This window comes from Garra rufa, chromosome 21 (genome assembly GCF_049309525.1).
Source record: "Garra rufa chromosome 21, GarRuf1.0, whole genome shotgun sequence".
NCBI classification, from domain to species: Eukaryota; Metazoa; Chordata; class Actinopteri; order Cypriniformes; family Cyprinidae; genus Garra; species Garra rufa.
This window is the reverse complement of record NC_133381.1, coordinates 36,989,082-37,004,097: the sequence shown is the minus strand read 5'-3', so window position 1 is coordinate 37,004,097 and position 15,016 is coordinate 36,989,082. Positions and strand designations below refer to the sequence as shown.

At 33.0% G+C, this 15,016-nt stretch overlaps 1 protein-coding gene across 1 annotated transcript in view; it reads left to right on the top strand.

Annotated features, from left to right (window-relative positions):
- The window catches only part of eva1ab (eva-1 homolog A, regulator of programmed cell death b), a 32,392-nt gene extending 18,480 nt beyond the window's left edge, over positions 1-13,912 (top strand). The window contains exons 2-4 of the mRNA XM_073827230.1: positions 5,868-5,911; positions 9,605-9,737; positions 11,642-13,912. Of these exons, the coding sequence (XP_073683331.1) occupies positions 9,647-9,737; positions 11,642-12,012 (462 nt within the window). The 5' untranslated portion in view covers positions 5,868-5,911; positions 9,605-9,646 and the 3' untranslated portion in view covers positions 12,013-13,912. The remainder of the gene's footprint in view (positions 1-5,867; positions 5,912-9,604; positions 9,738-11,641) is intronic.
- The last annotated feature ends 1,104 nt before the right edge of the window (positions 13,913-15,016 follow it).

Genomic DNA, 15,016 nt, shown 5'->3' with positions numbered 1-15,016 from the left:
TGGTAGACTATAAAGCTTAGTTACTGAAAAATGTTAAAAGCTTCTCATTCTGTTTCTGTTCTTTTTAAATGACTGCGTTTCTGTAAATGTGCACTTCAGTTGAGTCCATAAACCATGCAGGCTCATAGTGGATTAAGTGCAGTGAATTATTAGGCCCAGTCAAATGTGTGTGCGGGATTATGTGATCAGACATAGACATTTTGAGCATTCATATGTGCCGTCTCTCCTAATCTTCTTTTATGAGGTGTGAGGAGATTGAGTGGTTTGTGGTTACAACCAACTCTGGATGGGATAAAAATTGAACGATACAACAAACAGTCATTAGTGGTGGGAATTCAGTTTGCTTTACGTCAGATCAACCGCTCACCCACTTATTTTTACTCTGTTTATATTTGAGGAGTTTGATTATGTAGCTAAGCCATAACTAGTTGAGGGGAACATTCTCAGTATGGACAAGCATGTTATCTTTTTTTCTCTGAATATTCTTTGACCATAGCTGCATTTTGTCATTCCTTCCCTTACGAAAAAGAAGTTTACTGAAGTGTGCTATTAGTATACAGTACGTCCTTTAAACTACTACTGTCTGCTTTTTATGTACTTCTCAGAAATGTGCTTTATATACTTCTCAGAAATATACTTAAAATGACATTGACAAAGTATTGACTTATACTCTAAGTCTAAATATATTTTAGCTATATTGTGCTCTTAGAATATGTGTGTTCATTGTTAGACGCTAGGGGCTCTATTACACATCTTCTGTACAGAATTTCCAAAACACAAGTAAAGAAGAAAGTGAAACAACAGATGCTTCCACATGTAATCTAACACAATCATCAGACATAAAACAGCATCAAAACCAAAGATATGGAAAATTGTAGCGTTATGGAAAAAAATGTCTACTTATGAAGAGGTAATAATGACTCTGTCAAGCTTTGAGGTGTTGATCGACGTTGGTTATCATTCATTCAATTTAGTTTTTTTAAGCTTTTTGTTCAAAATGTTGTTTATTTACTTACTTTTAACGAAACTTACCCACATTCAAGTGTTTATAAAAAAGAATGCATGAAGCTAGAATAAAATGTTTTTCTTTACAAGCAGATACCTTGTTCTTTTTTTTTTAGATGTTTTGTTTGTTCAGAAAATCATAGAACAAAATATATACAAATTAATACCTTAATAGGGACATAGTAGTATACTTAAAGTATGATGTAAAGTTTACTTAAAGAAAACTTGCAGTATAAAACTACTAAACTAGTAGTATACTTCAAAGTGTACTAAAAATGTGTAAAAAAGTATTTAATTAGTAAACTAACAGTATACCTATAAATTTACTTTTAGTATACTTGCATTACAAACTAAAACTAGTTGTGTACTCAAAGTTTACTACTGTTATACTTTATTTATTTAGTCTCAAGGAGTATTGAAATACTCTGATATTTGTATACTTACTGCATAAATTATACTTTAAAAATATACTTAAACTTTACTTAAGTAAACTTAATTAAAAAAAAACTTGAAGTATACTTCTTTTTGGTAAAGGGTCTGATCATAAACAGCTGTTGGAAAACTGTTGTCCCCTATTTTTAAACATTTCCTCTAAAAATAGAAATCTGAAACTCTCCAATGAATCTTTTTTGTGAGGACTAGTTTAATCTCTCTCTCCTATGAAAACAATGATGAAGTCTGTGTAATTCCCCCTGCTCTTTCATTTCTCTGCTGGATTTCTTAAGTGCACGATAAACAGACCCCAGTGAGAAAACATATTTTTATAAGGTCACTTCATAAGGACAATAAGAGGCTCCCTATGATATTTAGGGATTTAAATGGTCTTGCATTTGTACGCAGTTTGTATCCCAGTCCTCTGACGAAAAAGTTTATGTAATGTTTTTTCCACAAGATGTGGTCTGTTTCTGTTTATTTTGACGCTTGGGAAAAATGTTTTTAGGAAAGGAAACTCTCTTAGGAAGCTACTTTTTTAACTGGTCAACATGGATAAGCACGTGGACAAGCAGGATTTTTAATCAATTCTTCTAGTAAAGTTTGCCCAATGTGTTAATTAATGAAAGTCAGTGGGGTCTTAAGTTATTTTGGACTCTATTAACTTTAATTATATGGGAAAAAAATATCAGGTTTGCAATGACAACTATCCCTTTAAGAGCAAAGCACTTGCAAAATGCACCTGTTTACCACTCCACCTGTTTGTTTGTTCTTGAGGAATTGACACGGATGGCGCAGGAAAATGCCTGGCCAGCTAAAAGTGACCTGCTTGGTCGACAATGCTGTACGGCATGCTGGTTGGCATGCTTGTGGGAGGTCTAGTTGACATTGACTCATTTTAACCCTGGCTGTGAATACTAATGACAGCAGTTGTGCACCCATTATTGTCTCAACTTAAATATCATGTTATAGTTGAGAAAACAGGTGCTTGAATTCCTGTTAAAATTATTAGAGCCTGGAAAAGTATGAGTTATTTGTGACTATACGCAGTTAAACCGGGAGAACAGCCATGCTGCTCAACTTATTCAATGAGGAACAACATAATTTTAGAGTTACTTGTTTGCTTGACGTCTATTTGTGAAGTCAAATGAAAGAGTATTGGCTCATGCCAGCTTTGAAGCTCAGGTTTGGCTCAGTGTCTGATTAAAGCCAGGCTCCATTGGTCAAGGCCCTGAAATACGACAGGCTGCTGGCTTCAATAAAGCCCTGCCAAAAATGAGCTGCCGCTTTCCTCTCTTGATTGCGGTACATAACGGTGGTTCCATCTGGAGGACGACGGTGAAAACTCTCTCGAAGTATTTGAATGGACAATTCTAGGAAAACATTGTAGTGTACTTCATTCAAGAATGTAATGGGCCTGGTGACTAAGCTTCATAAAATGATTGTCTGATTAATGTATTTTTAGGCATTACAGCAAAAACAAGGAGGCCTGTGCTGAAAAATGGATTTAGTTTTCTTGTTAGATGTTTCAATGACTAACAAAATGTTTAAAATTACTCTTTTCCTCAGCATTTTGTAATACAAACTCTCAATAGTGACAAATAAAGTCAGAATTACAGGATAAAAACTTAAAGGCTTTTTTCTTGCAATTCCGAGTTTATATTTCGCAATTCTGACTTTTTTTGCAATTTGAAGTTATACAGTCCAGTTTTGAGGGTGAAAAAAGACTGATATGTTTTAACATTTGCAAGTTTATATCTCATAATTCTGAAGTCAGAATGTAACTATTTATAGAATTGCAAGATTTAAACCTAAATTCAGAATTTTTTCCTTGCAATTGCGACTTTATATCAGGAAATACTGCCTTAAATCGCAACTGCAAGTTTATATCTTGCAATTCTGACATTTCCCTCAGAATTATGTAATACAAACTCTCAATAGTGAAAAATTAAGTCAGAGAGATGAACACCCACAATTGCGAGAAAAAGTCAGAATTGTGACTATTTCTAGAACTGCGAGATTTAAACTTAAATTCTGAATTTTTTCCTTGCGATACAAACTTGCAATTCTGAGAAGTGATGTCAGAATAGCAGGATACAAACTCGCAATTGTGAGAAATAAAGTCAGAATTGCGAGGTAAAAACTGAGTTTATATCTCGAAATTCTCAGAAAAAAGTCAGAACTGTGAGTTTATATCATGCATTTCTAAGAAAAAAGTAAGAGCTGCAAATTTTATAGCACGCAATTCTCAGAAAGAGTCAGAACTGCGAGTTTATATCTCGCAACTCTGAGAACAAAGTTAGAACTGTGAGTTTATATCTCACAATTCGTAAAACAAAGTCAGAAAGTTAGATTATATCATGCAATTCTGAGAACAAAGTCAGAACTGTGAGTTTATATCTCGAAATTCTCAGAAAAAGTCAGAACTGTGAGTTTATATCATGCAACTCTGAGAGCAAAGTTAGAACTGTGAGTTTATATCTCGAAATTCTCAGAAAAAGTCAGAACTGTGAGTTTATATCTCACAACTCGGAGAACAAAGTCAGAACTGTGAGTTTATATCTCACAACTCGGAGAACAAAGTCAGAACTCTGAGTTTATATCTCACAACTCGGAGAACAAAGTTAGAACTGTGAGTTTATATCTCGAAATTCTCAGAAAAAGTCAGAACTGTGAGTTTATATCATGCAACTCTGAGAGCAAAGTTAGAACTGTGAGTTTATATCTCGAAATTCTCAGAAAAAAGTCAGAACTGCAAGTTTATATCTTGCAGCTCTGAGAACAAAGTTAGAACTGAGTATATATCTCACAATTCTCAGAAAAAAGTCAGAACTGCGAGATTATATCATGCAATTCTGAGAACAAAGTCAGAACTCTGAGTTTATATCTCACAACTCGGAGAACAAAGTTAGAACTGTGAGTTTATATCTCGAAATTCTCAGAAAAAGTCAGAACTGCGAGATTATATAATGTAATTCTGAGAAATAAGTCAGAACTGCAAGTTTATATCTCGCAACTCTGGGAACAAAGTTAGAACTGTGAGTTTATATCTCGAAATTCTCAGAAAAAGTCAGAACTGCGAGATTATATAATGTAATTCTGAGAAATAAGTCAGAACTGCAAGTTTATATCTCGCAACTCTGGGAACAAAGTTAGAACTGTGAGTTTATATCTCGAAATTCTCAGAAAAAGTCAGAACTGCGAGATTATATAATGTAATTCTGAGAAATAAGTCAGAACTGCAAGTTTATATCTCGCAACTCTGGGAACAAAGTTAGAACTGTGAGTTTATATCTCGAAATTCTCAGAAAAAGGTCAGAACTGTGATATTATATCACGTAATTTTGAGAAAAAAAAGTCAGAACTGTGAGTTTATATCTCGCAACTCTGAGAACAATATTGAAACTGTGAGTTTATATCATGCAGATCTGAGAAAGAAAGTCAGAACTGCAAGTTTATGTCACAATTCTGCCAAAAAAATCAGAACTTTATGGTTATATTATGCAATTCTGAGAAAAAAAAAAACATTGTAACAAATGTTTTCATGAAATGTTATGTAAACTTATGTAAAACTGAATTCAGTTAATTAAGATGACGTAATTTTCCTTTAAGTTTTAGGATTAAATAACAGGCCTGTCTTATCCTTCTATTGATATTGGAAGAAGTTAAGCAATTTAGATCTATTTTAATATGAAGACAGGATACGACCCATGAGATTTCTGTGGGAAAGAAGGACTTGTCCAGGGAAAAGTCCAGTGCAGTTTCCAAAAACATGAAAAGATAAAAACCACAAGATCAACAGTTTAGTCATACGCTGTTTTCCAACCATAAAAATAGCCTGAAGTACAGATAGAACAACAGATAATGGTTTTTAAACTGTTACTGTACAAAATTAGAAATTTCAGTCATTTCTCAATATATTGCTCAGACATCACATCCTGTTATGATACATTCTCCCGGTCTAGTCATAATTTATTAAGCAAAAATTAGTGGTTTATGCACTGTGGCTTTCAAATCAGTCAGATAATTGGCCTGACACAGGCAAACGCCATACAACTTAAACACAACACACATTATTGTTTTTTGGTTTTCTGTCTAGTTAGGGAGGGTTTTGGTCTTGACTAATCACTGTGGTTAAATGGAGGAGTGTGTGTACCGGAAAAGGACTCATAGTGATACTGTATGATGTACAATCTCTGACACAAGCAAACACAGGAACAAAGTTTGGGAAGGAGAGTTTTTCCACTGAAGGTCTTATCGTAACGCTGAGGGGGCTGATCTGTTATATAGATCATTATGACTCATACAGTAGCCGTTCAGGTTTTTTTTCTTTCTTTTGCTTTGTCCATCAGTTCTAAGGAGCCAAAGGGAGGATGCTGAAGTTTCTTTCTTATTTTGTCTTACTTGCTTTTGTTCTCTTTTCTCTGCAGCGTGAGATCGCATAGATGAACCGCAATGTATCAACACACTCCAGGTAAGATTAAATCTATAGTTCTATGTGAAAATTATATATAGTGACAACTAAAACATTTTCAGCAGATAAAATATGACTGGAGCCCTTGAGTAGCAGTTTGTAAAACATTATGAGATTGTCTTGCATGGGAGTTCACAGTGTTTACAATTGAAAATACTGTTTAAATGTCAAATTATGGTGCAGAACCTGGGAGAGATTCATAATTATAAGATAGTAATGAGGGTGAATGAAGAGCTTCATAAGATTGCACAGAAGACCCAACAGTTAAATAAGCTTAGGAGTACAGGGTAACAGATACTTTCCACATATACCGTATAAAATAAGGCTTTAAAAACTTAAAGTTAAACAGTGACAGGATGTACTTAAATCATTTTGATCAAACTGCAGACTTTTTTTGCAGACTTCTTTTAAAAACATTTTAAAAAATCTTACCAACCCCAAACTTTTGAACAGTGTATTATGAAATTATAAAAGTTGCTATATTATAAAAAACTTTTTTATCCTAGGTTGTATGGAAGCCCATTTCCGCCACTGAAAAAGAAAAGGTAACTGTCAGAATATACATATATATATATATATATATATAAAGATATAAAGTCTTTTTCCCCTCAAAATTGGACTTTATAACTCAACTTATATATCTCAGATTTCTGAGAAAAAAAGTCAGAATTGCGAGACTAAAAAAAATGAATTGCGAGGGACAAGCTCACTTTTGTGAGAAAAATTTCAAAATTTGAAATTATCATCTCATGATTCTGACTTTATTTCTCGCAATTGTGAGTTTATATCACACAATTCTGAGAAAAAATTCAGAATTGCGAGAAAAAAGTGAGATATAAACCGGCATTTGTGAGAAAAAGGTCAGAATTGCGAGAAATAAAAGAATTGTGAGATATAAACTCGTAAACTCGTAAAGTCAAAATTGAGAGATACAAACTGGCATTTGCATGAAAAAAGTCAGAATTGCGAGTCATAATCTCACAATTCTGACTTTATTTCTCACAATTGCAAGTTAATATAAAACAAATCTGAGAAAAAAATTGAAAAAAACTGAAAGTCAAAATTGCCAGAAAAAAAGTCAGAATTGTGAGAAAAAAAGTCTGAATTGTGAGATATAAACACAATTGTGAGAAAAAAGTCAAAAATTGAGAGATACAAATTGGCATTTGCGTGAAAAAATTGTAAGATATAAACTTGTATTTGCAAGAAAAAAAGACAGAATTGTGAGTTATCTCACAATTCTGACTTTATTTCTCGCAGTTGTAAGTTTATATCACACAAATCTGAGAAAAAAAGTCAGAATTGCAAAAAAAAGTCAGAATTGTAAGATATAAACAATTGTGAGAAAAAAGTCAAAATTGAGAGATACAAACTGGCATTTGCGTGAAAAAAGTCAGAATTGCGAGTCATAAACTCACAATTCTGACTTTATTTCTCACAATTTTGAGTTTATATCACACAAATCTGAGAACAAAAGTCAAAATTGTGACATATGCGCACAAATGTGAGAAAAAAGTCAAAATTGAGAGATACAAACTGGCATTTGCGTGAAAAAAGTCAGAATTACGAGTCATAATCTCACAATTCTGACTTTATTTCTCACAATTGCAAGTTAATATGAAACAAATCTGAGAAAAAAAATCAAAATTGCCAGAAAAAAAGTCAGAATTGCAAAAAAAAGTCAGAATTGTAAGATATAAACACAATTGTGAGAATAAAGTCAAAATTGAGAGATACAAACTGGCATTTGCATGAAAAAAATCAGAATTGCGAGTCATAATCTCACAATTCTGACTTTATTTCTCACAATTGCAAGTTAATATAACACAAATCTGAGAAAAAGTGAAAATTGCGAGAAAAAAAGTTAGAATTGCGAGAAAAAAAGGCAGAATTGTGAGTCATAATCTCACAATTCTGACTTTATTTCTCACAATTGTGAGTTTATATCACAAATCTGAGAACAAAAGTCAAAATTGTGAGAAAAAAGTCAAAATTGCGAGAAAAAAAGTCAGAATTGTGAGAAAAAAAGTCTGAATTGTGAGATATAAACACAATTGTGAGAAAAAAGTCAAAAATTGAGAGATACAAATTGGCATTTGCGTGAAAAAATTGTAAGATATAAACTTGTATTTGCAAGAAAAAAAGACAGAATTGTCAGTTATCTCACAATTCTGACTTTATTTCTCGCAATTGTAAGTTTATATCACACAAATCTGAGAAAAAAAGTCAGAATTGCAAAAAAAAGTCAGAATTGCAAAAAGAAACTGGCATTTGCATTAAAAAAGTCAGAATTGCGAGTCATAATCTCACAATTCTGACTTTATTTCTCACAATTTTGAGTTTATATCACACAAATCTGAGAACAAAAGTCAAAATTGTGAGATATAAGCACAATTGTGAGGAAAAAAGTCAAAATTGAGAGATACAAACTGGCATTTGCGTGAAAAAAGTCAGAATTGCGAGTCATAATCTCACAATTCTGACTTTATTTCTCACAATTGTGAGTTTATATCACACAAATCTGAGGGAAAAAAAAGTCAGAACTGTGAGATAAAAAGTTGCAATAACCTTTTTGTTTATTCAGTGGTGGAAACAGGCTTCCAAAAGGTTGGACCTCAAAATGAGCTTATAAAATGAACTATATCATAAAGAAAACAGAATGAAAATTGACCTTTTTTGTATTTTTGGATGCTGGGTTGCACCTCAAAATATATAAATATAATAGTTCTGGTAATTAAAATAGGTTAATAAAATTGTTTTTACTACAATTAATCGGATATCAGTTCACCATATTTTTCAGTTCACAAAATGACGACACTGTTGTATGAATGTGATGATTTGACACAGAAAGTCAAGACCTCTGAGAGGGCATTTGATGTTTTTAAAATTACCAACATGTACCTTTGTTTGTGGGAAGTGCCACTAGTCTAATTCCTCATTCACGCTGAAAGAGCAGCCTGTCCTCCTTTAAGTGAGACAGACCGAGACTACATTCCTTAACACCCACGTGAATGACTGGCCCTGAGTGCCGTCTACCTTCAGCCCAGACTGCTGCTAAAAAACATCTGACTAACTCAAGCTCTCCATGCAACCATGGTTGTTTGTGTTCAGCCACCTTTGTTTCATTACATTTGATTTCTTCTTGGGATGAAAGACAAAAACCAGCCAATATGTCCTGGCAATTTGGCAATAATTTACTGGTAAAAACTCCCCCGATGCCTAGAAGTGGTTTTTACGAGGGGGAGCGAGAATGAGAGAATCTCAGGAGTAGGATGGCATTCTATAATTAATTCTTTATGAAAGGTTATAATTTCTATTATGATTGTCTCAACTGCAATCATCCTGTCAGTGAATAATAATGTATACGTTGGATGTCTTTTTTGTCTGATCTTGTGACAGTTTGATGAGGACAAATTAAACTTTAGGTTGTTACAATGTCTGTGGTTGCACAGAAAGATATAGCATTATTCTGCTGTTTGGAAATTTCCAGCCTGTCTGTAAAAATAGTTTTCTCTGCACATGAGGTTATGGTACAGCCTAAATGTAGGGAGAAATCTCAATATAATTACACTCTTTAAAACAACATCATTATAAGCTATGGTTCAGCGCTTCTCTTTATAGCCATTTTAAAAAATGAAGGTGGGTTTAGACCAGTTTTAACTTGCGGTCTCATCCTCTTTCACTTTCTTTCAGTACCACACAATAAGTGATCCAGAGAGCGTCTGTGTGGATGCAATGGTTACAGCTTTCCTCAATGAAAGGCAAGCCACTACTGAGGAGATGGCTTTAGTAAGCAATGCACTGGCTGCTTACTCCTTCATAGCAGGTAAAAACAGGTTTGGTACACTATACACTCACTGTACAACAGCTGGGTGCTTAATTGAATTTTTTTTTAAATTACAATTTTGTCTTCCAATAGTTATTAACAAAAGATAATCCACTGATATCTTATTAAAAATAAGCAATATCAGTGATGGTGTTAAATAATAATAATTTTTGCCAGAATCAAGCAAATAATCTAATATATGTGGGTCAAAGACAAAAAAAGGTTCAAGCATAAAAACAATAAGCGTAATAATGCTTTAAATTGTTGTTTTTACAAAAAAGTAAAAGTTTTCTGTTTAATTTAATTGCATTTTTGTTTTTCTGAGCAAAAAACAAATATCATCCAATATCATTTTCCCCTAATTTAAAGAAGACACCCACTAAAATGTCATTCAGTGCAACAATCTTGCATATTTACAACAAAAATAAATTTATTACATATTAAAAGACAAATTACTTACACCCCAAATGCTAATTAGTTGTAACTGTACATTCTGAAAAATAGCCACTATCCTAAGTTTTGCCCGTTTGTCAGTAACAATTTTTACTCATTTAAAACACAATAAAATTTAATATGCTCATGTATTCTTTTATATATTTTAATATGTACAAGACATTTTATTTTCCAAAAACTTATTTGAAACCTTTAAAGTAGACACTTTATACATTTTTATACTTTATACACTTTCTATTAACATAAAATCACTTTTGTGAATTTCTTTTTATGTGGACATCTTAACGTCTCACATGCAATGTATTTTTTCTTTCTACTTTCTATTTTATCTGTCTTTTTTCCTCAATTTTTGTTATTATTATTATTATTATTATATTCCATTAAGAAGGAAAAATTAGTTCAATGTCAGTAAGTAATGGAGTTAAATAATCATGATCTCAATATTGAGCAAAATAATCGTAATTTTTGCCAAAAAATATGGCAAACATATTTTAGATGTATTTTAATGTCATATTTTAGATGTTTGTTTTTTCTAATCCTTTTATATATTTTTATTTGTTTTTACTGAAAACTTGTAATCATTAATCAAATGTAAATACAATTATACATTAAAAATACCAAAATAAGTTAGATTAAAGACTAAGAAACAAACTTTTGCTGTGATATAACTTACTTTCAACTGTGTATATACATATACACTGTGTGTATACTTTCATTTATATATATATATATATATATATATATATATATAAATAACTTACATTTTTAACTTTTTATTAAGCAATTTTATTAATTTATATTAAGAAAAATAATAATAATAATTTACATGCTTCAAAACTTTGGGTGGCACGATGACTTTACTTCTTAAAATGTTTACTATTTCAACAGAATATTAAAATGTATAAATTGTATTTCATTATTAAAAATGGCTCATTTTTAATAACCAAAATAAAAGATTTGAAGAACTATTTACATCTTTTACATTTCCTCTACTATCAAGATAGCTATACCACCCTAAAAGCTTCCATAAACAAATTAAATAGAAAGAAATAAAAAAAGATTGCTACAGTATCCACCTTATTCTTCAATGCGGTAAGCCTATGGCCGAAACTTCCTGTTCGTTAGTTGTTTTAGGGAAATAACCATAAAATGTGCAGAAAATGCTAAAATTGTTTCACTACAAACCAGTATGTTCATATTTAAGATAATACAATAAAAATAGTATGGTTAGACCCAAATTTGTAATATCAAGAAGCAAAAGGACCTGTTTTGTACAGCTAAAAATAGCTTGATGCTGATGAGACCAGAGGCCAGACCCATAAAACGTACAAATGGCCGCTCCCGCTTTTACTTGAATGGCGGTCATCAGACTATAAGCAAATATTTACAAACAAGGCCTACTTTGTACTCTGTTCGCCAACTGTTACTAACCTTCTGAACTGTTTCTGCAGATCACCCGGAACGGGCGGCACTGTATTTCGTGTGTGGAGTGTGTTTGGGACTCGTTCTCACTCTCATCGCGTTAGTGGTGCAGATCTCCTGTCGAACTGACTGCAAAACGCAACAAGCGCCCAAGAAACCGGGAAAGACTGCGGAGAGCACGAGTGACACGAGCGACAGCGATTCGGACTGGGACAATACCTCCGACCTGTCGGCACGACGCCACCGGCGCTTTGAACGGACGCTCGGTAACGTGTTCACCTCCGCCGAGGAGCTGGAGCGCGCGCAGCGATTAGAGGAACGCGAGCGGATCATACGGGAAATCTGGATGAACGGACAGCCGGACATGCCGGGCACGCGCAGCCTGAACCGTTACTATTGAAGTCTCTGAAGCAATGAGACCGAAGGTTTGAGGAAATATTAAACAATACAATAGCTATTAAAATATTTTGGGATACAGTAAGGGACTGAGATATGACAAAAAACAACACTTACAAAACGTTTTGGAACATCCATTCTGGTTGCTCTGGAACTACTAGTGAAGCATTGGTGTTTTTAAAGATGCACTCAGTATATTTTTGGTCAATGTTACACCGTTTGAGGTAAATTTGGACACTTTTTTGCCACTGAGATTCAAAATGTTGCTAATCGATGTAATTAATTTATTCTGCCTTGCTCCATGTAAAACCTTGGGCAAATTCCAAATGGAAGTGCGCATCCCTACGCCCTACTCCCTCCGAAGGGCAGATCCCTTTGAAGTGAGTTCTTTTAAGGGAGTAGGGCATTTCTGTCTCTTTTAACCGTTTGGAACTCCCTTGGCGAAGGGAATGACTGACGAAATGTTACCTTGACAACGCTGCGCAAACGTGATCACTAACGGAAATCACTTCCGTGAAGTGACCATGGAATGTTCCCTTCGCTAACGGCCTTCTGGAAGGGCCCTTCGTGAAGGGATTAAGTTGCTCACTTTCGTTTGGAACGTCCCTACAAATGGCGTCCCCTTCTAGAAGTGCCTTTGAAGGGCGCAAAATAGCCGTTTGGAATTCGCCCCTTATTTTTTTGCTGTACGAGTGGGCGTGGCCATTTGGAAATTTTATGGGTGTGGCTTCTGGTCTCATCCGCATTCAGCTATTTTTAGCTGTACAAAACAGCTTGTTTTGCTTGATATTGCAAATTGTTGTGTCTTCTTAATGTGTTATCTTAATTATGAGCACACTGGTTTGTAGTGCAAATATCACAGTTTATTCTTCTCATTATTTCGGAAGTCTCTCCTATGGTTTAGGCTAATTCGTTACTACTTGTTAAAAAAATAAGGCGGATAAAGTTACTGGTTTAGCTTTTTTCTTTATAATTGTAATATTTTTCTAAAAGTGCTATTCGTTTCTTTATGTGTAAAAGTTTTAATGAGGTAAAATTACTGAGTGCACCTTTAATGAAAACTTGTTTTAATGAAGAATTCACCATGACATGAAATAAAAACAGGTTAAGGCAAAAATATGCTTTGAGCTTTGAATATGCTTGACTTGAAATACCGTGTTTTTAATTAGAATGAATTTTGTCTGAAATTAGGTTTGGTCACGTGGACATTGGACAATTCAGACAGCTAATTTTATTGAGATCTTATTCTGGAGTTGGCTAATTTCCCTTTTATTTAAGCAAAATGTCTTTCTGTTACAAACACGTTTATTATACTAAAGCTTTGTCTTGGAGCTCAGGGTTTTCATGACCTCTGTGAAGGATATTTTGTCATATTTTGTCAACCGACAAAACAAAATGATGGTCTGTGCCTTCATTTTAGAAAAAAATCATGGTAAAAATTGACAGCCTCTCTAGAAGATCAGTTCTAGAGGGTTCTTTTCATTATTACAGCGAGTATTAATTATGCATGGAAGACAATCACCTCTATTTGTACTAGATTTTTCACAGGATAGTATCAGTTTTCTACATGGTGCTATAGGTCAAATCCATCCGTGCGTCAGCACAGTTTATTCCAGCTGTATGGTCCCGAAATGCCAGATATATGTTACTGACCTTTTTTCTCTCTTTGGTGTTAAACACATGCAGCATTTTAATACTGTAACAAACATGCTTTGACTATCTCGTCATTCCACACTTATTCAGTGTAAGTGGTTTAACAGTATAATAATTTCATAGAAATATATGAATTTGTGAGGAATTTGCATCTGGTTGTCTTGAATGTGTACGAAGTAATGTGCCAAAAGTTTGTCTGTGGATAAAGTCACTACATCTTTCGATACAATAAAAAACCCAAGCTTTTAAAACCTTTTGTTTATGCCAATATTCCTGTGATTTTGAATGTCTCTATGCACAAACCCTAACTAACTGAATGTATTAGTGCCCTCTGCTGATGAACAGCTATTATGACAGAATCATAAACATTTCAAAGATTTGTATTCCCATTATAGGACATGCAGACAAACAGATGGACAGACAAGAGATGGAAATAGTACCTACATATTTATAATATTTTATCATTTTAATAAGAATACTAGAACATGTATAAATTAGCACTGATTGGAACAAAACCATGCTTTATATTAGTATAAATGAAAAAGTGTTTGAATGCAGAATGTTTAGTAGTTTAAGTTAAGTTTAGTAGTTTTTTTTTTTTTTTTTTTTTTACAAATGAATTATAAAAAAATATATAAATTATATAAAAAACTATTTTCTCCACAGTTTAAACATAAATATAACAATTGTTATAAAATATTGTGTGTTCCCTTTACACTTGATAGAATACAGATCGAATTAAGACAAAATATTGAAAATGTGACAAAAATATATATATAAAACCATATAAGTGTATCAAACATTATGGTAAAACAGACTAAAATAGAGCAGCAAGTACAATATGTCAATGTAACTTATAGTAAACGTACACAGTAAATGTAAACTGATTTTAAAAGTCACTGAGCTTATAACTAATGAAAACAAACTTCAGATACAGTTCATTTCCAGTTTATAGTGGTTATAATATGTGCTAATAATAAACCAGTTTCTGCAGGTTTTATGAAGGTAATAAAGCGTAAGGAATAAATCGAAAGGAATTGTACTGAGTTGTATTAGCAGCCTTTTTTAAAAATGATTTAAAAAATGATTTCTATTACTTTTTAATTATTTAAAAAAAATCTTAAAATAATATAAAATATATGGCAGCCCATTTCTGCCACTGAATAATAAATTGTGATTTTTTTTTAACTTACAATTCTCACAATTCTGTCTTTAATCTCAATTTTTTTTTCTTGCAATTGTGAGTTTACATCACGCAGTTTTTTTTTCCAAATTTTCTCAGAATTCTGAGAACATATCAGTCTTTTTCCCCCTCAGAATTGGACTTTGTTATATCTCACAATTCTGAAAAAAAA